The sequence below is a fragment of the Dendrobates tinctorius genome, unplaced genomic scaffold (assembly GCF_039654945.1).
Source record: "Dendrobates tinctorius isolate UK_male_01 unplaced genomic scaffold, ASM3965494v1 ptg000143l, whole genome shotgun sequence".
Taxonomy (NCBI): Eukaryota; Metazoa; Chordata; class Amphibia; order Anura; family Dendrobatidae; genus Dendrobates; species Dendrobates tinctorius.
The window spans coordinates 6,027,228-6,054,164 of NW_027361810.1; the positions used below are offsets into that span (position 1 = coordinate 6,027,228).

Consider the following 26,937-nt stretch of genomic DNA (forward strand, 5'->3'; position numbering starts at 1 on the left):
CACTCACTATTCTGCTGGTGCAGTCACTTGAGTACACACATTACATTACTGATCCTGAGTTACCTCCTGTATTATACTCCAGAGCTGCACTCACTATTCTGCTGGTGCAGTCACTGTGTACATACATTACTGATCCTGAGTTACCTCCTGTATTATACTCCAGAGCTGCACTCACTATTCTGCTGGTGCAGTCACTGTGTACATACATTACTGATCCTGAGTTACCTCCTGTATTATACTCCAGAGCTGCACTCACTATTCTGCTGTTGCAGTCACTGTGTATATACATTACTGATCCTGAGTTACCTCCTGTATTATACTCCAGAGCTGCGCTCACTATTCTGCTGGTACAGTCACTGTGTACATACATTACATTACTGATCCTGAGTTACATCCTGTATTATACCCCAGAGCTGCACTCACTATTCTGCTGGTGTAGTCACTGTGTACATACATTACTGATCCTGAGTTACATCCTGTATTATACCCCAGAGCTGCACTCACTATTCTGCTGGTGCAGTCACTGTGTACATACATTACATTACTGATCCTGAGTTACATCCTGTATTATACTCCAGAGCTGCACTCACTATTCTGCTGGTGCAGTCACTGTGTACCTACGTTACATTACCGATCCTGAGTTACATCCTGTATTATACTCCAGAGCTGCACTCACTATTCTGCTGGTGCAGTCACTGTGTACATACATTACTGATCCTGAGTTACATCCTGTATTCTACCCCAGAGCTGCACTCACTATTCTGCTGGTGCAGTCACTGTGTACATACATGACATCTGATCCTGAGTTACATCCTGTATTATACTCCAGAGCTGCACTCACTATTCTGCTGGTGCAGTCACTGTGTACATTACATTACTGATCCTGAGTTACCTCCTGTATTATACTCCAGATCTGCGCTCACTATTCTGCTGGTGCAGTCACTGTGTACATACATTACATTACTGATCCTGAGTTACATCCTGTATTATACTCCAGAGCTGCACTCACTATTCTGCTGGTGCAGTCACTGTGTACATACATTACTGATCCTGAGTTACATCCTGTATTATACTCCAGAGCTGCACTCACTATTCTGCTGGTGCAGTCACTGTTTACATACATTACATTACTGATCCTGAGTTACATCCTGTATTATACCCCAGAGCTGCACTCACTATTCTGCTGGTGCAGTCACTGTGTACATACATTACATTACTGATCCTGAGTTACCTCTTGTATTATACTCCAGAGCTGCACTCACTATTCTGCTGGTACAGTCACTGTGTACATACATTACATTACTGATCCTGAGTTACCTCTTGTATTATACTCCAGAGCTGCACTCACTATTCTGCTGGTGCAGTCACTGTGTACATACATTACATTACTGATCCTGAGTTACATCCTTTATTATACCCCAGAGCTGCACTCACTATTCTGCTGGTGCAGTCACTGTGTACATACATTACACTACTGATCCTGAGTTACATCCTGTATTATACTCCAGAGCTGCACTCACTATTCTGCTGGTGCAGTCACTGTGTACATACATTACTGATCCCGTGTTACCTCCTGTATTATACCCCAGAGATGTGCTCACTATTCTGCTGGTGCCGTTACTGTGTACACACATTACATTACTGATCCCGTGTTACCTCCTGTATTATACTCCAGTGCTGCACTCACTATTCTGCTGGTACAGTCACTGTGTACATACATTACATTACTGATCCCGTGTTACCTCCTGTATTATACTCCAGTGCTGCACTCACTATTCTGCTGGTGCCGTCACTGTGTACATACATTACATTACTGATCCTGAGTTACATCCTGTATTATACCCCAGAGCTGCACTCACTATTCTGCTGGTGCAGTCACTGTGTACATACATTACATTACTGATCCTGAGTTACATCCTGTATTATACTCCAGAGCTGCGCTCACTATTCTGCTGGTGCAGTCACTGTGTACATACATTACATTACTGATCCTGAGTTACATCCTGTATTATACTCCAGAGCTGCACTCACTATTCTGCTGGTGCAGTCACTGTGTACATACATTACTTATCCTGAGTTACATCCTGTATTATACTCCAGAGCTGCACTCACTATTCTGCTGGTGCAGTCACTGTTTACATACATTACATTACTGATCCTGAGTTACATCCTGTATTATACTCCAGAGCTGCACTCACTATTCTGCTGGTGCAGTCACTGTGTACATACATTACACTACTGATCCTGAGTTACATCCTGTATTATACTCCAGAGCTGCACTCACTATTCTGCTGGTGCAATCACTGTGTACATACATTACATTACTGATTCTGAGTTACATCCTGTATTATACCCCAGAGCTGCACTCACTATTCTGCTGGTGCAGTCACTGTGTACATACATGACATCTGATCCTGAGTTACATCCTGTATTATACTCCAGAGCTGCACTCACTATTCTGCTGGTGCAGTCACTGTGTACATACATTACATTACTGATCCTGAGTTACCTCCTGTATTATACTCCAGAGCTGCACTCACTATTCTGCTGGTGCAGTCACTGTGTACATACATTACTGATCCTGAGTTACATCCTGTATTATACCCCAGATCTGCACTCACTATTCTGCTGGTGCAGTCACTGTGTACATACATTACTGATCCTGAGTTACATCCTGTATTATACTCCAGAGCTGCACTCACTATTCTGCTGGTGCAGTCACTGTGTACATACATTACTGATCCTGAGTTACATCCTGTATTATACTCCAGAGCTGCACTCACTATTCTGCTGGTGCAGTCACTGTGTACATACATTATTGATCCTGTATACCCCAGAGCTGTGACGTCACTGTTACGTCCTTGTCCCTATAGGACTTTTATCTGTTGCTTCCCTGTAACCATAGAGACCGCTAGAGGTCGCCAGACTCGCCATCTTTATAGTACAGCTGTGTTACCGCGCTATCTCCTTCCTTCCGGTGAGCTGGCGACTCTATGATCCACTGAGTGTAAGTGACGTCACTCTAGTTTGAATCCTCGCTCTTCGCTGCGCTCCCGCTCTCAGGTAGGTGCGGTCATGTGATCTGCGGCGCGCGCTGCTCAGGGTCACGTGGGGTGGGTTCTGCGCCTGATACAATGTATCCGTGGTGGTCGGGGCGGCGGTGACGTTGTGAGTACGGAGGCGGCACAGCGGGGCCATCACTGATCTTACATGATTGGGATCGGTTTTGAGTGTGAATTTAAAACAGAAATAAAATATTTATTACTACTTTAAATTTTATTTATGGTAATAGAAATCCTCCTGATTCCCTTTAGAAACCGTCAGTAAGTTGCTCCTGACAGACCTGTTGTATTTGTCTGCTCCTGGGTGTATTGCGTCTCATCTCAGATCTGCGGCCCATGCAGACTTGCAGCCGCGTTATTAATGAGGCGTTTTGGGTTGTGAGGAGCCTCTTTGTCCCTTTAACCCTTTCTGACGTGGTCCTGGTGTGAGGAGGGACTTGGGAGCGTGACGGCTGTATTGTGGGACTGGTTGCTGCAGAGATCGGACCCCCTTAGATGCCTCAATAAGTTGTAGCGGGGGCATTGTCGTAGTTAGATCCAGGGTGGGGGGTGTCGGCCCCCGTGGTGTGGACACAGGGTGCCCTCGTGTTGTTATGGTGCCCACTAGATGCCCTGTGACAAAGCGGAGATGATCGCGATGTCGGGCTGCGCTCACTGACAGGATGAGATCCGGAGAATGTATGAGATTTTCTTATTCACTGACGCGTTTTAGTGCCGGCCCTGCGCCTTTCTCGGACGTGCGACTTTCTCGGACTCAGACCTACTCCTTTCTCGGACCTGCATCTTTCTGGGACTCAGACCCGCGCCTTTCTCGGACCTGCGCCTTTCTGGGACTCAGACCCGCGCCTTTCTCGGACGTGCGCCTTTCTGGGACTCAGACCCTCGCCTTTCTCGGACGTGCGCCTTTCTCGGACGTGCACCTTTCTGGGACTCAGACCTGCACCTTTCTCGGACGTGCACCTTTCTGGGACTCAGACCCGCGCCTTTCTCGGACCTGCGCCTTTCTGGGACTCGGACCCGCACCTTTCTCGGACGTGCGCCTTTCTCGGACGTGCGCCTTTCTGGGACTCAGACGTGCACCTTTCTCGGACCCGCACCTTTCTCGGACGTGCACCTTTCTGGGACTCGGACCCGCGCCTTCTCAAGGTGAAAAATCAACTGGCCACAAAATGCCCCTGGAGCTGCCAGATCTGTAGAAAATTCTGCCGCTGGTTTAGTGGAACCCGGAAGCTTCGCCGAGTGCAAGTGATCGTAAGGGGAAGTAGTGGAAAAGTACAAAAACACAAACATTTGTATCGTTCCTTTTATTATTCTTCAACTCATACTAACAGAGATAACCTCGTTAGGTGGCGGGAAGAGTCTGAAGTGTAAACCTATAATAACCGTGAAATAAAAGAAACAATTCTGACGCCCAAACTCGGGAGCTGTAAAAGCTGCTGCTCACAGGACAGAAAAGCTTTTTTTTCACGCTTTTTAGGATTAATCTCTGACCTTTGTCGTCCTTGTACTGATCTGCATGAAGGTCATTTTTACCCCTCGTAGAACAAGTGGTATTTTATCAGCACATTGTAGGGTAAGGTGAATGGTGTCCAACAACTTGGCACATCCCGCAAACAAAAACCCTCGTACAGCGATGCTGGCAGGAAAGTAAAAAAGTCGCGGGTTTTCAAAAAGGAGGAGGAACAAAAAAGTTGTAACCTCAGGAAGGGGTTAACACAGCAGAAGGACAGTGACTTGTACAGCAGGATTTCAGCTCTGGAGTGTAATTCTACTGTGAGAGCAGGACTGTGGATCATCGCAGCACGTGCAATGTGATTTCTCATTTTTATGTATTTTCCTTACAGATGGATTGTTTAGAGCATCTTCTGGCTGAAGATGACGATAATCTTTGCTCCTATACGATGAGTGACCTCGAGGTTTGTGTCCAGCTGTGTGTATATATAATGTATATAGTGATCAGTATATGGTGATGTATATAACCACCCCTGGTGTGCTAGGCAATTTATCCCTTATCAGTTCCCACAATCCCTCTCACCTGAGCCTCTACTCAGTCCTATATATTCGGATGCCTCCTAAGTGGGGCACGTGTGCGGGGTCAGGCACGCGTCTCCCTGCAGAAAAAGTATCACTGCAGCAAAAGTATCGTGAAGATGCAGTTATTACTACGGCAGTTAGTCACGGCTGGAGTCAGGACCCCACACTATGCATCTGTCTCTTTTGGGTATGTCTGCTGAGAAAGCACTTCTTATTAATTGTGTCTAGCTTTTCTATTAACCCTCCTACTCCTTCACCATGTTTACATATGCCCTCACAGTGTTTGCTCCATTACTCCTCACTCTCCTTCGCTATCCCCAAACCCCAGCACCCTCTAACCAAATAATCATCTCTCCTTCCCTCTTTCCTCCCCACCTGACCACCTCCGCTGAACTGCTCCTCAACCTCAAATCTGTCCTAATGAAACCTAAAACAAGCTGCCCACTCTCCTCCCATCTGCTCTCCCATTCTCTGCTTCTCCTCACTGCTGGTGACATATCTCCCAATCCTGGTCCCCCACAGCTCATAACCCCCATTACTACCCCTTCCTACTGCTCCCTGTCTAATAAGAACTAACAGAATCTTTCCAGCTTAAAACCTGTGCCATTGACACACAACCCCCTGCTCCCTCTCTCTGGAGCACTTTGGAATGCCCGCTACATCTGCAATAAGCTTCATGTGATTCATGACCTGTTTCTCTCTGGTAATCTTGCCTTTCTTGGCCTCACAGAAACCTGGCTGACACCCTCTGACACTGCCTCCCCTGCTGCGCTGTGTTATGGCGGCCTCCACTTCACCCACACTCCTCGCCCTGGCAACAGACACGGTGGAGGAGTGGGTCTTCTCCTTTCTTCCAACTGCACCTTTAACCCAATCCCACCTCTTCCCTCCCTAATCCTCCCCTCTTTTGAAGTCCACTCTGTCCGCATCTACTCTCCCTCCAACCTCCAAGTGGCCATCATATACCGACCTCCAGGCCCGACCACTGCCTTCATTGACCAATTCTCTAACTGGCGTCTTTACTTTCTTTCAACTGACATCCCCACTATCATCATGGGTGACTTCAACATCCCCACTGATACCCTTCAGTCAGCAGCCTCCAAACTCTTGTCCCTTACTTCATCCTTTGGACTTACTCAGTGGTCCTCCTCAGCCACCCACACAGATGGACACACATTAGACCTGGTCTTCACCCGCCTCTGCTCTCTTTCTAACTTCACCACCTCCCCTCTCCCTCTCTCTGACCACCATCTACTCACTTTCTCATCCCTGTCCTCCTCTCCTGTCACCCATGTCCAGCAACATGCGCACCCCCGCAGAAACCTTGCACACCTAGACACCCACGCGCTCTCTGACTCTGTTCTGCCACTGACATCCATATCCTCACTTCATGACACAGACAGTGCCACTGCTTTCTACAATGCCACTCTCGCATCAGCTATTGACACGGTCGCACCTCTCGTTCATGGCAGAATGCGACGTACCCAACAGACAACCCTGGCACAATAACACCACTAAAAAGCTCCGGCGAGTGTCCAGGATTGCAGAGCGGCGCTGGAAGAAAACAAATTGGCAAGATGACATCACTGCATTCAAACAGGCAACACTCGCTTTCAAATCTGCCCTCACCTCTGCTAAACAGGCCTACTTCACAACCCTCGTATCTTCCCTATCCTACAACCCCAAACAGTTATTCAAAACTTTTAACGCCCTCCTCCTCCAACCTCCCTCATCTCTGCTGAGGACTTTGCCACACACTTCAAAAATAAGATCGACCAAACAAGGCAAGTCTTCATTGTTCAACCACCACAACCCCTTTGTATACCAGACCAATGCCCAAACCCCATAACCTCCTTATCTAACATCACTGAAGGGGAGCTTAATCGCCTCTTTTCCAAATCGCACCTCACAACCTGTGCACTTGGCCCATCCCGTCCCACCTCCTCCCCAACCTCTCCACCACACTTATCCCATCCCTAACCCACCTCTTCAACCTATCGCTAAAGTCCTGTACCTTCCCTTCTGCTTTCAAGCATGCCACAATCACACCTATCCTTAAAAAGCCAACCCTCGACCCAACCGCTATGTCCAGCTATCGCCCAATATCGTTGCTCCCATTCGCTTCTAAACTCCTGGAGCAGCACGTCCACACTGAACTTTCTCCCACCTCTCATCTAACTTGCTCTTTGACAATCTACAATCTGGTTTCCGCCCCCATCACTCCACTGAGACAGCCCTGACCATAATTACTAATGACCTACTTACAGCCAAAGCTAACGGACAATACTCTATACTCCTCCTTCTAAACCTGTCCTCTGCATTCGACACAGTTGACCACTGCCTCCTACTACAGATCCTCTTCTCCTTTGGCATCAAAGACCTTGCCCTATCCTGGATCTCCTCATATCTCTCCAACCACACATTCAGCGTCTCCCAGTCCCACACTACCATTACTAATCCTGACCTACAAGGCCATCTATAACCTGTCTCCCCCATATGTCTCTGAACTAATCTCCCAACACCTTCCCTCACGTAATCTCCGGTCATCCCAAGACCTCCTTCTCTCCTCCACACTTATTCGCTCCTCACCCAACTTCCTCCAAGACTTCTCCCGAATATCCCCCATCCTCCGGAATTCTGTGCCCCAACATGTCTGACTATCAACCACATTCGGATCCTTCAGACGGAACCTGAAATCCCACCTCTTCAAGAAAGCCTACAGCCTGCAATGACCCCGCTACCTCCTTCTCTCTCACCACTACCGGAGATATCACCTCAACCAGCACCGGAACTGCTGCAACCCCCCAACCTACTGTCTCCTTCCCCACCGTCCTGTAGCATGTAAGCCCCACGGGGCAGGGTCCTCTCTCCCCTCTGTATCAGTCTGTCATTGTTAGTTTACTGTAAGTGATATCTGTAATTTGTATGTAACCCCTTCTCATGTACAGCACCATGGAACCAATGGGGCTATAGAAATAAATAATCCCTGCCAGTGTCAGATCCGTGCGCTGGATGTTCTGGAGCTGGTAGTGATCCCCTCCTGATGGTCCCCATTATTGGGGCAGCGTTGTCCTGTTCTTGCACTTTTAGTCTTCATGCAGAAGCGGCCAAATCATGAAATGTGTGCAGAGTATATCAGGAGAGTAATCTGCTGACTTGTGATCAGTCCACTCCTGATGTGAGGTCAGAACTTCCTATATGTCCTAAATAGTGAGCTTCAGTCAACGTAATCTAATGTCTAATCACCATAAAGATAAGACGCGATTGTAATTGGGTTAAAACAAATATTTTTATTAGAGAACAACAAAATAAATATAGAAACAATTAAAAGACGGCAACGGAGCCTCCAATAAAGAGGGGCGGAAGGCAGCCATGGAGGGAGGGAAAAGCTGATGAAAATGTGCACCAGTGTCAGTGCTGCAGGTAGAGCAGATAGTGTCCACACTTACTAATCCCCAGCAGTGTGACCAGGTCAGGGTGTGAGCGCAGTCGGGGCTCTGCTCCGTACCATACTTGTTAGAAAACACCCCAAGGTAAAAAAAAAAAATCCCCTCCCCTCATGGACCCCATAAACCACACATCCATCGTAGATAATTACATGTCATATAGGTTCTAGAAGTTGTTACCTATGAGAGAGTGGTACCAGGGTCAGTGAGGCCGGCGGTGTCCCCTCCCACAGACGAGAGGAGCGGAGCCGGCGCTCACACCCTGACCTGGTTACACTAGCTACAATACCAGCAGCACTGTCCACCACGTGGCATTTATTTAGCTTTTTCTGCATCCTCTGTTTAGAAGCCGCCATACACCTTGTGCTCCCTGGGGTCATTATTATTCGCTGGACACATTAGTGCCTCTGATATTGTGCACATTTTCATCAGCCTTTTCCCTCCCTCCATGGCTGCCTTCCGCCCCTCTTTATTGGAGGCTCCGTTGCCATCTTTTAATTGTTTCTATATTTATTTTGTTGTTCTCTAATAAAAATATTTGTTTTCACCCAGTTACAATCGCGTCTTATCTTTATGGTGATTAGACGTCTTAGATTCTGTCGTTTTCTATGGATCATCCCAGCAGCACAGAATAGTTCAGAAGTCAGAAAGGTCCCAAACCTGAGAATTACATAGTGTGTGAAATGTAGCCCCCTATCAACACAGAGGATTTCAGCAGAGGAGGATGCTGACCAGCCGGACTCACATGCTGTGTTCTCTGCAGAAATGTGTTCAGTACTTGATGAATGAAATCCGATCACAGCAAGAAAAAGTAGATGAAACAAAGGCAGAATTACAAAACATGGAGGCAGAGGTCACCGAAAGGTAAAATTAATGAGTATTATAATCTGTCATAACGGAAACCTCTGAGTGTGCACAGTGACTGCACCAGCAGAATAGTGAGCGCAGCTCTGGGGTATAATACAGGATGTAACTCAGGATCAGTAATGTAATGTATGTACATAGTGAGTGCAGCTCTGGAGTATAATACAGGATGTAACTCAGGAACAGTAATGTATGTACACAGTGACTGCACCAGCAGAATAGTGAGTGCAGCTCTGGAGTATAATACAGGATGTAACTCAGGATCAGTAATGTAATGTATGTACATAGTGAGTGCAGCTCTGGAGTATAATACAGGATGTAACTCAGGAACAGTAATGTATGTACACAGTGAGTGCAGCTCTGGAGTATAATACAGGATGTAACTCAGGATCAGTAATGTAATGTATGTACACAGTGACTGCACCAGCAGAATAGTGAGAGCAGCTCTGGAGTATAATACAGGATGTAACTCAGGATCAGTAATGTATGTACACAGTGACTGCACCAGCAGCATACTGAGTGCAGCTCTGGACACACCCCAGAAGAGGAGGAGCGTCGCAGCTGAGCCTCTGCAGGCTGGGGTTTTGCTAAGCTCCTGGGAAGGGAGGTTTTTTTTCCTGCAAGGACTTTCCATCTGCCCCCTTCCCAGGAAAGAGGACTCTCCCTGGGACTGAGCGCCGGGGCTGTGCCCCTGGCTCCCACCCTCCGGCAAGCCAGCTGGGGGTGGGGGGCCTCATCCACCACCAGGAGGCCCAAGGCACAGCCAGCCAGTCCCAGGGATGGGGAAAAAGCGGACCCCAGGGGGCCGCAAGGCTCCAGGGTCCGGGACCCCTGAAGTGAAGGCTGTGGCGGGCCCTTCCCCCGGAGGTGCAGCAGCCGGCAGAGGTGAGGCGGGGCCCCCCCTTAACATCTGGGGCTCCAAGGTTGCGGGAGAGCCAGCTACCACCTACGCCTCCCGCATTCATGCCCACCTCTCCGAGTACGAGGAGGCCGGCAAGCAGCTCAGGAGACTCCGGGGGGAGTTGGAGGGAGCCCGGGTCATCAGTAAAAACAGGCTCCCTGCCTCAAAGAGAGCGGAGGTCACCGCCACGGTCAAGCGGCTGAAAGGTGAGATTCGGGCCCTGGAGGACAGGCGAAGTTCCATCATGGCCGGCAGCGGCCCCTTCCAGGAAAAGCTGCAGAACGAGGACCGGTTCAGGGCCATGGCCGGTGGGTCTCCTGGGGGGTCAGGAGTCCCCATCCAGGTGGAGGAAAGCGAGGAGGAGGAAGAGCAAGATGGCGCCCACACCACATCCGGGCCGCCTCGACCTGAAGACCTGGCGGACACCAGCGTGAGCCAGGTAACATGCAGCGAGATAGCCCCTGAGCAGGTGGCCCTCCCGCTGGACTCCAGTAACGCGGAGGAAAGCGGGAGCGAGGGGGAGGATGGAGGGAGCGGGAGTAGTTCTGAGGGGGGCTGCCTCATCCTTGTTTTGTTTGTTTTAATGTTTTATTTATTGAAATCTGCAAGTTACATCCGAAAGAAAGCAATCAACAAAGTAGCTTACAAAATTATTATATAACCTACAAATTCCGCTTTTCGGGAGTTAAACAGATGGTTTGAAATATCAATTCATGGCAAAAACTATTGATATATAGAGGTTTAAGGACAACAACAGCCTTAAAGGAACTTCCAGTAGCAAGATTATCTGGGTTCAAATCTGGGTTCTTCCCATCCACACGCCCCTGCTACATCACATATGCCATGATTTCAAACAAAGATGAAGAAGAACAAAAAAGAAGAAAAGAGAAAAAAAAAAAAAAAAAAAAGAAAAAACAGTATAGGGAGTAAAGGGACAGGAGGTCAAGTAATTAGAGGGAGAAGTTGGGAGATAGGGGTGGAATATAGGGGAAGTAAGGGGAGGGGGGGGGGGAGAGGGGAACACTAGGCAACAAGGGTTTTGTCCACTCTGATAAAGCCGAGCAAGGAGGCCACTATAGCCTTATCAACTTCTACTAATGGATCTGAATCGGGTCCATGGGTGCCATACTCTTTCAAAAGCTGAAAGTGAGCCATTCACCAAGGCAGCCAGTTTGGCTACTTGATATAGCATATCTACCTTCTCTTGCAATTGGGATATAGATGGAGTGGTAGTTGTCTTCCAGTTCATAGGTATCAAAAGTTTCGCTGCTGAAAGAATGTGTTGAGTCAACAGAGCAGTATTCTTATGTCCAGTTGGTGACAGAAAATTTAAGAGCACTATCTCCGGTGTCAATGTAAGCTTTTTGCCCACAATTTCCCCGATATAATCCTCTACTAGTCGCCAGAACTGCAGCAGGGGTGGACAGGACCACCACATATGTAAGTATGTTCCCTCCGAGTCACAGCATCTCCAGCATCTAGTAGAAGACCCCGTCTGCCAATAAGTGTTCTGCTGTGGTGTAATATACCATCTGGCGACTATTTTAAAGGAATTCTCTTGTGCTCTAACGCATTGTGATGGGCCATGAGAAGAATTATAAATGTGTGATATTTGATTTGGGGTAAACTTGTATCCCAAATCCTTTTCCCAATGTGTTATATAGGCTCTTTTGAGGCAACAGTCAGTTATATTTAAAACCTGGTAAATAGACGACATTATCTTTTTGGGTTTATCCTTTGTTGCACAGAGAGTCTCAAATGCAGTCAGTGGGCGGGTAACGTCTGCTCCTAAAAGATACTGTGCCAAGGAGTCTCTTATAGTGCCGAATTGTATAAAGGTCAAGTTGGAAAGCCCTGATTGCTTCTTCAGTTCCTGAAAGGAGGGGAGTGCCCCGTCCGTTAAGAGTTCATCAACCGCTACATTTGCCAGGGAACCGGGTTTGATTAGATCATTGTCTCGGGAATAAGATGCGTGTGGCATTATATCTGCCAACTTGAGTAAGGGGGACAAAGGGGGAACTAGAGTTTTCACCAATCCCTTCCATAATTTTAAAGTAGCTTTGGTGTGTATATTAGGTAAATTTTTGTTTATGTTTTTACAAGGATATGCCAAAAGGATGGATCTCAGGGGATAAGGCGCTAGGGCTTCCTCCACCTCAATCCACTGCTTATTGTTAGGAGACCGCAACAGGTCTACCACTCTGGTAAGCATTGTCGCTTGGTAGTACCTTACTATGTCTGGTGCACCCATCCCACCCCTCGATTTGTTTAATGTTAATGTCCTGTATGCTAATCGGGGATTTTGCTTTTTCCAAACATATCTGCGGAATAATGTATTAATTTTAAGAAGATACGACTTGGGGATGGTTATAGGGAGCATTTGGAAGATATATATGAACTTGGGTAAGATTAGGCTCTTCAGTAAATTTTTCCTTCCCATCCACGACACATACGAGTCCCTCCATGATTTCATGATGGTTTCTACTGAGGCAATTAGGGGGGGAATATTCTGTTGAAAGAGGTCTCTATCCGATCTTCCTATCTTTACACCTAAATATTTGATATATTGTTTTGGCCAGGTGAATGGGTATGTACTTTTTAGTTTAGCTAAGGTATTCGGGGATATATGTATGTCTAGCGCTTCCGACTTAGACATATTTACTTTAAAATTGGAAATTTTGCTATATTGATCTATGAGATCCATCAATGTTGGGAGTCCCAGCAAAGGATTAGTCATCAAGACTAAGAGATCGTCCGCAAATGCCGCTATTTTATAGTGTGTCTTATTGATACGAATACCCTCTATTCCCTCATGTATTTGTATGGCCTTTAAGAGAGGTTCCATTGCTAGCACAAATAACAACGGGGATAGGGGACAGCCCTGTCTTGTTCCGTTCTTTATAGTAAATCCATCTGTTGTAAAATCGTTAATCCTAATATGTGCCTTGGGCTTATCGTACATTGCCATTACGGCTGCTATAAACGTTTCGGGTATTGCCTCATCCTTAAACAAGTACGGCAGACTGAATCCCCAGCACGGTTTGGCACGCTGTTGTTTGGGTATGAAGTCTGCCCGGAGGATGAGGCAACCGGGAAGAGGAGAAACAGGAGGCGCAGGCGTAAGGCCTCTGAAGGCGTGGAGGAACAACTGGTTTATGCTCCTCTTCCCGGGGCCCCTCTGTCCCGCTGTGTGGAACCCGCTACCCACCCCGGCTCGGGCCCTGTGGTGGGTCTGCAGCGAGGGAGCGGGGAGAGAGATGACAGTTGTGACCTGACTGTCGCATCTGGTGACAGTTCAGACCAGGGCAGCGACATGGAGGTCGGTGCTGGTTGTGGTGGTGGTGGTGTCCAGGCTCAGCCCTCGGTGGCAGTGGGGGCTGGCCAGGCACCAGGTAAAGTTGGTAAAGCCAGGGCCGCACCTCCGGCGGCGAGTGCTGGGGCTTCTGGACCCCCCACGTACGGATCCGCTAAGTCTGGATCGCTAGTGGGGGTCCAGAAGCCTAGGAAGGGCGAACAGAACATCAAGCAGCAGCTGAGGCGGTGCAAAGTGTTGCCCGGCCTGCAAAGGCTGCGGCGTGCGGGGGGGGCATGTCCTCCTCGGCCGTCGTCCCACCCGCTGCGTCTGCGTCGCCCGGGGGGGCGTGGCCTCGCAAGGGGTCGCTGCTCTGCCCGTGGTGGCTGTGACTGGCGGGGGGGCGTGGCCTCAGCGGTCGCGGCTCCGCCCGCTGTGCTCGCGTCACCCGGGGGGGCCATGGCCTCGCAGGGGGCCGCGGCTCTGCCTGGGATGGCTGCGACTGGCGGGGGGGCGTGGCCACGGCGGGCCCGCTGCCCTCTGTCCCACCCACCCTTCCAAGTAATGCTGTGCTGCCCCCAAAAGCTGGCGGGGAGTTGTCGGGGTCCCCGGCCCACCTACCTTCATCTGAGGGTGCGGGGACTCTGGCGCTCCCTGGCAAGCCGGCGGCGGGGGTGAAGAAAAGTGCAGGGCAGGGAGCGGTGCCAGAGGCCGTCCCTGCCCAGAGTAATGAAACCTCAGCAAAAGAAAAAAAAATGGAGCTGAAACCAGGAGCTGCTGTTGCTCCTAGGCCCAGCCAGGTCAGAGTGCATGATGTCATCTGCACTGAGGCATTTAAAGGGGCAGCGGCGCTCCTGGACAGGAGCTGGAGTAGATCCCAGCAAGAGAGCTCAGGGCCCCCAGCAGGCAAAGAGAGGAACTACACTGGTTTGGGAAATGTTAAAAATGTAAAAAATGTAAATAATGTTGCTATGTTCACCAATTGTGCGAGTGAGAGTGAGTACGAAAGCGGAGTGGACATATTTGAGGAGATGTTTGCTGAAGTGAATGGTGATATGAGTGACATGGATGAGGGAGTGAGTGCTACTGTGAATGTGGGTGAGTGTGCTGGAGTGAATGCAAATAATAAAAGAGTGAATGGGAGGACGAATGAGGGTGCTGGCACAAGTGGTGGTAGTTGTGGGAGGGCTGGCCCATCTGCCACTCCGGCCGCGAGACCTCAACGCAATTATGCGGGGGCCGCGGCTGGGGGTCGGGGTGGTCCTGGGGGGGTCTCCTCGCCTCCGGGCTCCAGGGACGGCGTTTCGCACCGCCGTTTCCTGGAGGCTCTCAAAAGGGGAGATAGGTCGATAGTGGTAGAGGGGAGGACAGTGGACTTGTCTTTCTGGATAGAGAGACACGGCCTTGCCGCCTTCCAAAATCAAAGGGAGGGAGGGACTGTTTGGTCTCTCCCCACAGCTGGGCAGGGGCCGCCAAGAAGGAATGTGGTCCGTCTTAGGTGGGGGGGCAATGAAGCTTGTCCACCTAGGAGCAAGGTGGTGGAGCTCCTCCTTAAGATGGGCTTCGGGGCGAATGACATCTTTGCCCTGATACATCCTTCGGCGTCCCGCTTCTTCGACGTCAGCTTCGTGCGGCCCGAGGGGCTTGAGCTCTTCTGATCGAATTACGAGCTGGTGCGAGAAGAGCCCAGATGGCGAGACTTCGTGGCTCAAGCGGTGTCTCGCCAAAATTCCGTCAAGCGAGTGACCGTGGTTACATGTAACGAGTCACTCGCAGGCGTGGACATCATGACGTGGCTTTCCCGTTACGGGGAGGTCACCGAGGTCCCAAAAAAGAACAGGGACGAATTCGGCATCTGGTCGGGGGGCTGGACTTTCATGGTTAAATTGAAGGTTTCCGGCGGCACGGTCACCCACATCCCTTCCTCGGCGTTCCTGGGAAGGGACAGGATCCTGGTCTTCTACCAGGGGCAACCGAACGTCTGCCACAGGTGCGGCGACCCCACCCACTTCAGCGCCAACTGCAAGGTGCAGAAATGTGCCTTGTGTGGTGGGGTGGGTCATCTGGCCGCCTTGTGTAAGGATATTCGGTGCCACCTGTGTGGTGACCTAGGTCACCCTCTCAGCCGCTGCCCTCGCTCTTTCTCTAATGCTGCCGCAGGCCCGGTGGGGGAGACCGTGGGGGGGCAACCCCCGGTGGAGCTTCTTCTGCTGTGACAGGTGGTGGCGGAGGAGGAAGGGCTGAGGGGCAGGTGAGGAAGGGCAATGCTGCAAGGGGCCCCGCGTACCAGCGGAGGCAGGAAAAGCGCCAGGGTGGTAGGGGACAGGTGGAGCCTCGGGCAACCGGGGTGATGCCTGCTCCTCCCTCCAGGCCCGTGGCCAAAGCCTCTGAGGCCCTGGGGGAGAGTGGTGAGTGAGGAGATCAGGAGGATGGAGAGAGAGGAGAAAGCCCCTGACTCAGACGACTCCTCTCGTTATGAAAGTGTCGACGAGGATGTCAGAGAGCAGCCTACAGCATCAGGTGGCAAAACCAGGCGTGCCAAGCGCAAAACGGGGGGGGAAGAAGGCTGACAAGCCTTCAAAGTCTCCCCCGCCCCCGACCACCAGGGTGCACACGGAAGGGCCCGCTGACCCCCCTCTGATCAGACTCTCCAACCGGTTCAGCGCCCTCGGAGGTTCAGATGATGAGCCGCCAGACGAGGGTGCTGGGCCGGGGGCAACACTGGAGGGTCCTTCAGGGGATGGCGGAGTCCGTCCCTCAGGGGGCACTGTTCCTCCTGAGGGGGGGACAGACCTGGAACCTGGGGGCGAGGACACCGGGGGGGGTGGGATGGACACGTCGGGAGCTTCCCTGAAAAGGAAGGTGTCTGACCCCTCCCCAGGTGGAGGTGATAGCGGGGCAGGGAAGAAACTGGCCATCCAACTCGATCACCCATGATGGCTGAACTCGCCCCGTTGACGCTGGCGTCCATTAATGTCGCCAGCATTAAGTCAGATGCGGCTCGCTTCACGGCCTTTGATTTTTCTCCCGGATTGAGGCAGAAATTTTATTCTTGCAAGAGACCAGACTAACGGACATGGAGGCCATCTATAAAGCACGGAGGGAGTGGAGGTGCGGGCCCTCATACTGGTCTCTTGCGGCCGAGCCGTATAGCGGGGTGGCAGTCCTTTTTAAGACTGCAGCTGTTGAATGCCGACGGGTTACTGAGTTGGAAATGGGGAGGTGCCTGATCCTAGATGTCTTCATGAGGGGACAAGAGCTCCGGCTCATCAACATCTACGGCCCACAACCCAAGTGGGACCGCAAATGTCTCTTCCTGAGGATCAAGCCCTTTCTTTTTACGAGCCGGCAGGTGGTCTTCGGTGGGGACTTCAACACCATTACGAGGTCCCGTGACCGGGGGGGTCCCGGAGATCGCCTGGCTTATGATAGCGTCGCGTTGAATAGCATAGCCAGTGAAGCTCGCCTGGTGGATGTCCACATCCGGCACACCCCAGGTCACGGGGGTTTCACCTACCATAGGGGTAGCAGTAGGTCTAGAATAGACAGGTTTTTTTTGAAGGAGGACGCCATCTTTTCTGCTGTGTCCGCAGTTGAGGTGGAGTTCTCCGACCACTGTTTAATTTTCTTTTCTCTGAATGTTGCAGAGACTCATCGGATGGGAAGAGGGCTGTGGAAGCTCAATTCGTCCCTGCTGGAAGAAGTGGAGGTGAGACAATCCTTCGAGGATTTTCTTCAGAGCCAGGTACCGCTGTTGGATCTCTGTAGTAGTAAGTCAGAGTGGTGGGAGATCTTCAAAAAGCGGGCGGCGGGGTTCTTCCGTCAGCTCTCGAGCCTCAGGAGTCTGAACAGGCACCGCTTGTACCAGGCCCTGGGGAGGAAAATCGAGCAGCTTGTCTCGACTGGAGGTGACCGTGAGGAAATCTCCAGAGTGAAATCTTTGCTCAAGAGGTGTCAGTATGATAGACACACATCTTTAGTTTTTGAGAGGGACTTCGGGAAGTACCGCTCGCCCGACCCTTACAGAAACTGTAAGATGTCAGTGAATTGTAAGATGGTGACAGGACTGATCGACAGTACGGGGTCCCTGAACAGATCCAAATCAGGGATCCTGGAGGTGGTCAGATCCTTCTACTCACACCTCTTGGAAAAGAAGGATCTGGATCGGGACAGGATGTCGGCTTTCCTGGCTGAAACCGTCCCTGAGCCAGGGGGTGATCCCTCTCTTGGTGTTTTGGCAGAAGAAATCAGGGAAGAGGAAGTGAGACTGGCCATTGATGGGCTTCGGCCCAAGAAATCGCCAGGTCCGGATGGCTTAACATCCGAGTTCTATAAGACTTTTAGGGACTCCTTGGTCCCCCTCTTGACAGGGGTATTTAATGAGTGTCTCTCCTCGGGCACTCTTCCCGACTCAATGAGGAAGTCAGCCCTCATTATTCTGTCAAAGGGTAAGGATCCGTCCCGTATCGAGAATTGGCGTCCCATAGCGCTTCTCGATACGGACCGGAAGGTTCTGGCCAAGGTGCTGTTTAATCGGCTGGTGAAGTTTGCACCCCGGCTCCTTTCAGGGGCCCAGCATTGCTCTGTTCCAGGCCACAGTACTTTTAGTGCTGTGCTCGGTGTCCGAGAGGCAGTGGAGCAGGGTAGGGCAGGTCACTGGGGGGGGTACTTGCTGTCATTAGATCAAGCGAAAGCCTTTGACCGGGTCAACCACGAGTACCTCTGGTCCGTTCTTTTCAGGTATGGTCTGCCTGGGAGGTTTGTAAAATGGTTAGAGATCTTGTACCAAGGGGCTGAGACTTTTCCGCTGGTGAACGGTTGGTCAGGTCACCCTTTTGAGGTGGGTTCTGGGGTCCGTCAGGGCTGTCCGCTGAGCCCGCTTTTATACGTGTTTGCGATCGATCCCTTCCTAAGGAGGGTAGATCGTGGACCGTTGGCGGGAGTCGGGATGGACCAGGCGGGCTCTGGGTCCTCTCTGAGGGTGGTGGCGTATGCTGATGATGTTTCCCTTTTCGTGTCCTCGAGAGGGGAGGCGGATTGGGTCATGTCGGAGGTAGTGCGCTACTCGGAGGCATCCGGGTCCATGATCAACCGGGATAAGTGTGAAAGTCTCTGGCTGGGAGGGGGAGATCCCAGGTTTGATCTCCCGGACACCCTTCCAGGGCCCCAGGCCACCGCCAAAATTCTAGGCATCGAATTTGGCCTCAGGGATTACCCCCAGCAAAATTGGGAGGGCAGACTTAAGATCGCCGCCCAAAAGGTGGACCAATGGAAGGGTTGGTCTTTAACCCTGAGGGAAAGGGTTGCCCTGGCTAAAGGCTTTCTGCTACCTTTATTAATATACCTGGGCAGTGTGTGCATCTTGCCGGAACCTCTCTGGACACGGGTCTATAGCCTGTTCTTCCAATTGTTATGGGGGAATAGGCTTAACCTAATCAAGAGGGAGGTTACATACCGTACGAGGAGACTAGGCGAGTTGGGTATGGTCAACCCGGTGGTGTTTCTAGTAAACACCTTTCTTAAGACTAACATCTCCAACCTCTGGCTAGAGAGGGCTCCTCCGTGGGTAGTCTCCTGCAAGGGTTGGCTTTGGCCTTTCTTCCAGGAATGGGAGACAGGAGGGCAGGTGAAGGACCTACGCACACCTCATGGGCATCTCCCGGCTTACGCTACCCCGGTTCTGAATGTGATCCGCCGGTGGGGTCTGGGAATGTGGGAAATCAGGACCATGTCGAGGCAATGCCTTGACAGGAGGGTCATGTTGACCCATTTCCAGAAGCCCCTGGCCCTTAAGGATTGCCCAGGCCAGGATCTGGAGGTCAGGCTGGGGCTTTTAAATTCTAAGCGGATCCCCATGAAGTTTTGGGACTTGACCTGGCGTTGCTTCCACGGGAGGCTGTATGTAAAGGATAACTTGAAGTGCAGGAAATCCGATGATCGGGGTTGTCCCCGTAAGGAGTGTGGCGACGTGCTGGAAAGCATGGAGCACTTCCTGCTTCAGTGTCCCTTTAATGCAGAGGTGTACAACAGGGTGGGTGCTTCCATACGTTGGCCGCGGCTGGCGTCCCTCTCCTACGCTGAGTGGGCCTATGGAGCGTTCAGATCCCTGGGTGGTCGGGACCCGTGCACTTTATTCCTAGTCAGTGTAGTGGTTAGGTTCTACACTTGGAATGCACGGTGCCTAGTTTCGACGCGGAAAAAAACCCTCCCAAGGGATGAGGTGGTAGGAAACCTCTTGGGTGACCTGGTGAAGGTCCGTTCTTTGGAGTTCGAAAGGTTGGGTGTGAGGAAGGCCTCTTGGCTTTGGAGAGGCCTCTCCTTTTAAAAACGCACTCAAGGGAGAGCTAGCTCCGTGTGAATGAGGGTAGGGATAGCATAAGTTTCACTGGGTGTGTTAGGGACAGAAGTAGGGGCAGATAGGGAGGGACAGGCACTGAGGGACAGAGAGTTAGTTATGTTAAGTTAGGTGGAGTAGGGACAGGAAGGGACAGATAGGGACAGTTTCTTTAGGGACAGAAGCAGGGACAGTCTTAGTTGTTAAGGGACAGGGTGAATGAGTTAGTGAGGGACGGGGCCTCGAGAACTCCTTTTCCTGGTGGTGGGCTAAAAGCATGCCACTCTAGTCTTTTGTTTTGGAAACATAGAGCATTAATGGATATTGGGCTTGCAGGCACTGAACTTGGGCCTGTAAGAAACGTTTTGAAGGGTATGGTGTATTTAGTAATTAATTATATTTAATTGGTGTTATATTGTATTATGTATTGTATTGTATGTTATTATGTGTTGTGTATGTGTTATTATTTTCTTTTAGTTAGAGGGCATGGGAGGGTATAGTGAGGTTGGGAGGGGGGTGAATGGGGGAGGTGAGAATGGAAAAATCAAAGGACCCCAAGTCAAGGGAAGTGGCAAGTGGAGATATACCATGGACCATGGAGGAAAAAGGCATGCTGGAGCACATCCGAGGCAAATGGTGGAGGGTTTTTTTTTCTTGAGGGGCATAAAACTTTCGTGCTCCTCAAGTAGATGTGATAGGCCACGAACTGTTATGGACCTTGTGGAGTGATAGGCCATGGACGTATATGGACCTGTGGTGAGGAAAAAAGGTGGGGGGAAAAAAAAAAATAAATAAATAAAATATATAATAAAAAAAAATTAAAAAAAAAAAAAAAAAAAGGATAGGGGTGGTAAGCTCGGTGGCGGTTCTTTTTGCCAAGTTAATGGCTAAGGCTAGTTTTGAGGCAGTATGGGCCGGAAGTATTTCTTTAGTTATTTGTATATAGGTATGGGTGGGAAACGTGAATGGGGTGTGAACGGGTATGCATGAGGATGAATGAATTATATCTGGGGTTTTTTATTTTTATTTTTTATTTTTTAAATTGTATAGTGTTGTTGGAGAGTTCCTGCTGGGGGCCTTCCAAGCTGGAAAGCTTGAGGACCACAAAGGACATTGCAAGTTTTGCACAGGCGTTGTATGTTTCTGTATGGTTTTGTCTTGTTTTTTAGTTCTGGAATGTTGTTTTTGTCTGTCTTATGTATTATGTATTGTGTTTTTGATATTTTTATAATAAAAGAGATACAGGATGTAACTCAGGATCAGTAATGTAATGTATGTACACAGTGAGTGCAGCTCTGGAGTATAATACAGGATGTAACTCAGGAACAGTAATGTATGTACACAGTGACTGCACCAGCAGAATAGTGAGTGCAGCTCTGGAGTATAATACAGGATGTAACTCAGGATCAGTAATGTAATGTATGTACACAGTGACTGCACCAGCAGAATAGTGAGCGCAGCTCTGGAGTATAATACAGGATGTAACTCAGGATCAGTAATGTAATGTATGTACACAGTGACTGCACCAGCAGAATAGTGAGCGCAGCTCTGGAGTATAATACAGGATGTAACTCAGGATCAGTAATGTAATGTATGTACACAGTGACTGCACCAGCGGAATACTGAGTGCAGCGCTGGGGTAAAATACAGGATGTAACTCAGGATCAGTAATGTAATGTATATACACAGTGACTGCACCAGCAGAATAGTGAGAGCAGCTCTGGAGTATAATTCTCCGGATCAGTGATGTCACATATAATGGGCTCCGTGTTGTGAATGTTTCTTCAGCAGTGTGAGGAGGGAGTTTTTGACGTCTCTGCTGGCTCAGACTCTGCCTCTGCGAGAAGCTCTGGAGGAAGAAGTGAGAACTCAGGAGCAGCTCCTGGTGGTGAGACGTGAAATAGAACGATTATGTGACGCTCGGGGTGCGGAGTCCTGGTAATCCACTCGCCTCTTTGCATTGATATGATTTTAGGGTGGATATCATTACGATGATCACCCAGTAGTGACTGTGCCATTATGTCATCTGCTAACATTTGCAGCAATAGAAATCCTTGCGGAGGTTGTGCATCTCTCTTCCATGCTTTACACTGCAACACACCTATAGAGAGACACAGATGTCTGTGCTGAAGTTACTGATTGTATTGATTGCCCTAATAGAGCCAAGCTGTAGTGTAAAGCAAGGGAGAGACTTCATTTTAGCCTCTGAGATGAAAGGTGGATTTCTGATTTTGTTCTGTACACATGGTCGGACAGTTCAGGGGGGCATCGCGGGAAAATCACAGTGGTCTCTCGGCTGGGCAGTTCAGGGGGGCATCACGGAACAATCACTGTGGTCTCTCAGTCGGTCAGTTCAGGGGGCATCGCGGAACAATCACTGTGGTCTCTCGGTCGGTCAGTTCAGAGGGCATCGCAGAACAATCACTGTGGTCTCTCGGCCGGGCTGTCCTGGAGGAAATCACACGACAATCACAGTGGTCTCTCAGCCGGGCTGTCCTGGGGGGATCGTGGGATAATCACAGTGGTCTCTGTGGGCAGTTCTGGGGGGATGGCGGGACAATCACAGTGGTCTCTGCATGCAGTTCTGGGGGAATCATGGGTTAATCACAGTGGTCTCTGCGGGCAGTTCAGGGGGAATCATGGGTTAATCACAGTGGTCTCTGCGGGCAGTTCTGGGGGGATTGTGGGATAATCACAGTGGTCTCTGCGAGCAGGTCTGGGGGGATCGTGGGATAATCACAGAGGTCTCTGCGGGCAGGTCTTGGGGGATCGTGGGATAATCACACTGGTCTCTGCGGGCTGGTCTGGGGGGGACCGTGAGATAATCACAGTGGTCTCTGCGGGCAGGTCTGGGGGGATCGTGGGATAATCACAGAGGTCTCTGCGGGCAGGTCTGGGGGGGGATCGTGGGATAATCACAGTGGTGTCTGGGGGGGATTGTGGGATAATCACAGTGGTCTCTGCGGGCAGGTCTGTGGGATCATGGGATAATCACAGTGGTCTCTGCGGGCTGGTCTGTGGGATCGTGGGATAATCACAGTGGTCTCTGCGGGCAGGTCTGGGCAGGATCGTGGGATAATCACAGTGGTATCTGTGGGCAGGTCTGGGGGGATCGTGGGATAATCACAGGTCTCTGCGAGCAGGTCTGTGGGATCGTGGGATAATCACAGTGGTCTATGCGGGCAGGTCTGGGGGGGATCGTGGGATAATCACAGTGGTATCTGTGGGCAGGTCTGGGGGGGATCGTGGGATAATCACAGTGGTCTCTGCGGGCAGGTCTGTGGGATCGTGGGATAATCACGGTGGTCTCTGCGGGCAGGTCTGGGGGGGATCGTGGGATAATCACAGTGGTCTCTGCGGGCAGGTCTGGGGGGGATCGTGGGATAATCACAGTGGTCTCTGGGCAGGTCTGGGGGGATCGTGGAGTAATCACACTGGTCTCTGCGGGCAGTTGTGGGGGGATCATGGGTCAATCACAGTGGTATCTGCGGGCAGGTCTGGGGGGGATCGTGGGATAATCACAGTGGTCTCTGCGGGCAGGTCTGGGGGGGATCGTGGGATAATCACAGTGGTCTCTGCGGGCAGGTCTGGGGGGGGATCGTGGGAAAATCACAGTGGTCTCTGCGGGCAGGTCTGGGGGGGGATCGTGGGAAAATCACAGTGGTCTCTGCGGGCAGGTCTGGGGGGATCGTGGAGTAATCACACTGGTCTCTGCGGGCAGGTCTGGGGGGATCGTGGAGTAATCACACTGGTCTCTGCGGGCTGGTCTGGGGGGGACCGTGGGATAATCACAGTGGTCTCTGCGGGCAGGTCTGGGGGGATCGTGGGATAATCACAGAGGTCTCTGCGGGCAGATCTGGGGGGGATCGTGGGATAATCACAGTGGTATCTGTGGGCAGGTCTGGGGGGGATTGTGGGATAATCACAGTGGTCTCTGCGGGCAGGTCTGTGGGATCATGGGATAATCACAGTGGTCTCTATGGGCTTGTCTGTGGGATCATGGGATAATCACAGTGGTCTATGCGGGCAGGTCTGGGGGGGATCGTGGGATAATCACAGTGGTCTCTGCGGGCTGGTCTGTGGGATCGTGGGATAATCACAGTGGTCTCTGTGGGCAGGTCTGGGGGGGATCGTGCAATAATCACAGTGGTCTCCTCTGTTTCTGCAGTGGAGACTTAGGAATGCGACTGGTGGCAGCAGAAGGCCTCTGGTCCTCGTGGCGTCAGCAGGAGAAGACGCTGCGGGAGAACACAGAAACTCTGCGGGCGGCACTGGGAAAATCTGAGGCCAAACTGGGAGAAACGATGGCCGAACTGCACATGGGTGAGATATATAGAGGAGACGAGGGCTGAGCTACAGACACAGAGATATACGGGGGGATGAGCTACAGACACAGAGATATACGGGGGGATGAGGGCTGAGCTACAGCCACTGAGATATACGGGGGGGATGAGGGCTGAGCTACAGCCACTGAGATATACGGGGGGGATGAGGGCTGAGCTACAGCCACTGAGATATATGGGGGATGAGGGCTGAGCTACAGGCACTGAGATTCACGGGGGGGATGAGGGCTGAGCTACAGGCACTGAGATTCACGGGGGGGACGAGGGCTGAGCTACAGACATACACGGGGGGACGAGGGCTGAGCTACAGACACTGAGATACATGGGGGGACGAGGGCTGAGCTACAGACACTAAGATACACGGGGATGAAGGCTGAGCTACAGACAGATACACGGGGGGATGAGGGCTGAGCTACAGACACTGAGATACACGGGGATGAGGGCTGAGCTACAGACAGATACACGGGGGGACGAGGGCTGAGCTACAGACGCTGAGATACACGGGATGAGGGCTGAGCTACAGACAGTGAGATACACGGGGGGACGAGGGCTGAGCTACAGACAGTGAGATACACGGGGGGATGAGGGCTGAGCTACAGATACTGAGATACATGGGGGGATGAGGGCTGAGCTACAGGCACAGATACACGGGGGACGAGAACTGAGCTACAGGCACTGAGATATACAGGGGGGACGAGGGCTGAGCTACAGTGAGATACACGGGGGGACGAGGGCTGAGCTACAGTGAGATACACGGGGGGACGAAGGCTGAGCTACAGTGAGATACACGGGGGGACGAGGGCTGAGCTACAGTGAGATACACGGGGGGACGAAGGCTGAGCTACAGTGAGATACACGGGGGGACGAGGGCTGAGCTACAGTGAGATTCGCGGGGGGATGAGGGCTGAGCTACAGTGAGATACACGGGACAAGGGCTGAGCTACAGACACTGAGATACACAGGGGAACAAGGGCTGAGCTACTGACACAGATATGCGGGGGGGCGAGGGCTGAGCTACAGACAGTGAGATACACGGAGGGACGAGGGCTGAGCTACAGACAGTGAGATACACGGGGGGATGAGGGCTGAGCTACAGACACTGAGATATGCGGGGGGACGAGGGATGAGCTACAGACGGTGAGATACACGGAGGGACGAGGGCTGAGCTACAGACACTGAAATACACGGGGGGACGAGGGCTGAGCTACAGGCACTGAGATACACGGGGGGATGAGGGCTGAGCTACAGACAGTGAGATACACGGAGGGACGAGGGCTGAGCTACAGACAGTGAGATACACGGGGGGTGAGGGCTGAGCTGCAGACACTGAGATACACGGGGGGACGAGGGCTGAGCTACAGACAGTGAGATACACGGAGGGACGAGGGCTGAGCTACAGACAGTGAGATACACGGGGGGTGAGGGCTGAGCTGCAGACACTGAGATACACGGGGGGACGAGGGCTGAGCTACAGACACTGAGATACACGGGGGGATGAGGGCTGAGCTACAGACACTGAGATACACGGAGGGACGAGGGCTGAGCTACAGACACTGAGATACACGGAGGGACGAGGGCTGAGCTACAGACACAGATACACGGGGGGGACGAGGGCTGAGCTACAGACAGGGAGATACACATAGTGATGAAGGATTAGATACAGATTCTGAGATACATGAGGATACTGCTGAGATTCTATCCTGAGAGAAGAACTATTAGATAATTATTTTTTTCTCATGTTCCAGTGGAGTCTGAGCTACTTGCTGTACAGGACAGACTCTCTGCCCAGCGGCCGGCACAGGGTGAGGCTGCCCAGGTGATCAGCGCGTGTATGGAGGAGATGGGCAAACTGCAGGAAAAACGGCAACGAAAATGAGATTCACCATCGTCACTGACTACAAGGTAAAAGGGGAGCAGCTGCCGGGGCCTTATGTGTAGGGGTTTTAGTGGGGGCTTTGTATTGTCCTCTCCTTGTAGTGTTAATAATTTTTCTTGACATTCTTTGTTTTTTTCCCTCCATGTTTAGTGCTTTAGCCCCATCGTGTCCACAGCTCCTCTGCAGCCCCAGACTCTGACCAGCACCGTAGCACGTCACTGCCCGGGCCTCGGGGCATTTTATCCAAAATTCCTTAGTATTATTTAATGCAATAGAGATTTTATAGATCATTGCGAAGGCAAAGACTGAATGATGAAAGTATCTTCCATGCCAGACCTGCCCAGCAGGGGGCGCATGGTGCTAATATAATTAATTCTGACCGGTCGTATTATCCATTTTTATCCACCCTGTGTCACATCAAGGAAATGATGCATATAATTGCTTTGTATAGATGATAATAAAATGTAACTGAGCATGAACCACAAGCCTCTATGGTGAAAATGTTTCCAGCCCTTATATTGCTACATACAGTTGTGGCCAAAAGTATTGACACCCCTGCAATTCTGTCAGATAATACTCAGTTTCTTCCTGAAAATGATTGCAAACACAAATTCTTTGGTATTATTATCTTCATTTAATTTGTCTTAAATGAAAAAACACAAAAGAGAATGAAGCAAAAAGCAAAACATTGATCATTTGGCAAACTGCTCCAGGTCCCTGATATTTGAAGGGTGCCTTCTCCAAACTGCCATTTTTAGATCTCTCCACATTTGTTCTATGGGATT

General features: G+C 50.9%; 1 protein-coding gene across 1 annotated transcript; it reads left to right on the forward strand.

The window, feature by feature from the left end:
- Positions 1–2,945: 2,945 nt before the first annotated feature.
- LOC141049178 (uncharacterized) lies at positions 2,946–26,631 on the forward strand. The gene is made up of 7 exons (XM_073545357.1): positions 2,946–3,007; positions 4,907–4,978; positions 9,306–9,406; positions 21,722–21,871; positions 24,102–24,256; positions 26,022–26,178; positions 26,303–26,631. Exons 2-6 carry the CDS (start codon positions 4,907–4,909, stop codon positions 26,150–26,152), a joined length of 609 nt encoding a protein of 202 aa, XP_073401458.1. The 5' UTR covers positions 2,946–3,007; the 3' UTR covers positions 26,153–26,178; positions 26,303–26,631.
- The last annotated feature ends 306 nt before the right edge of the window (positions 26,632–26,937 follow it).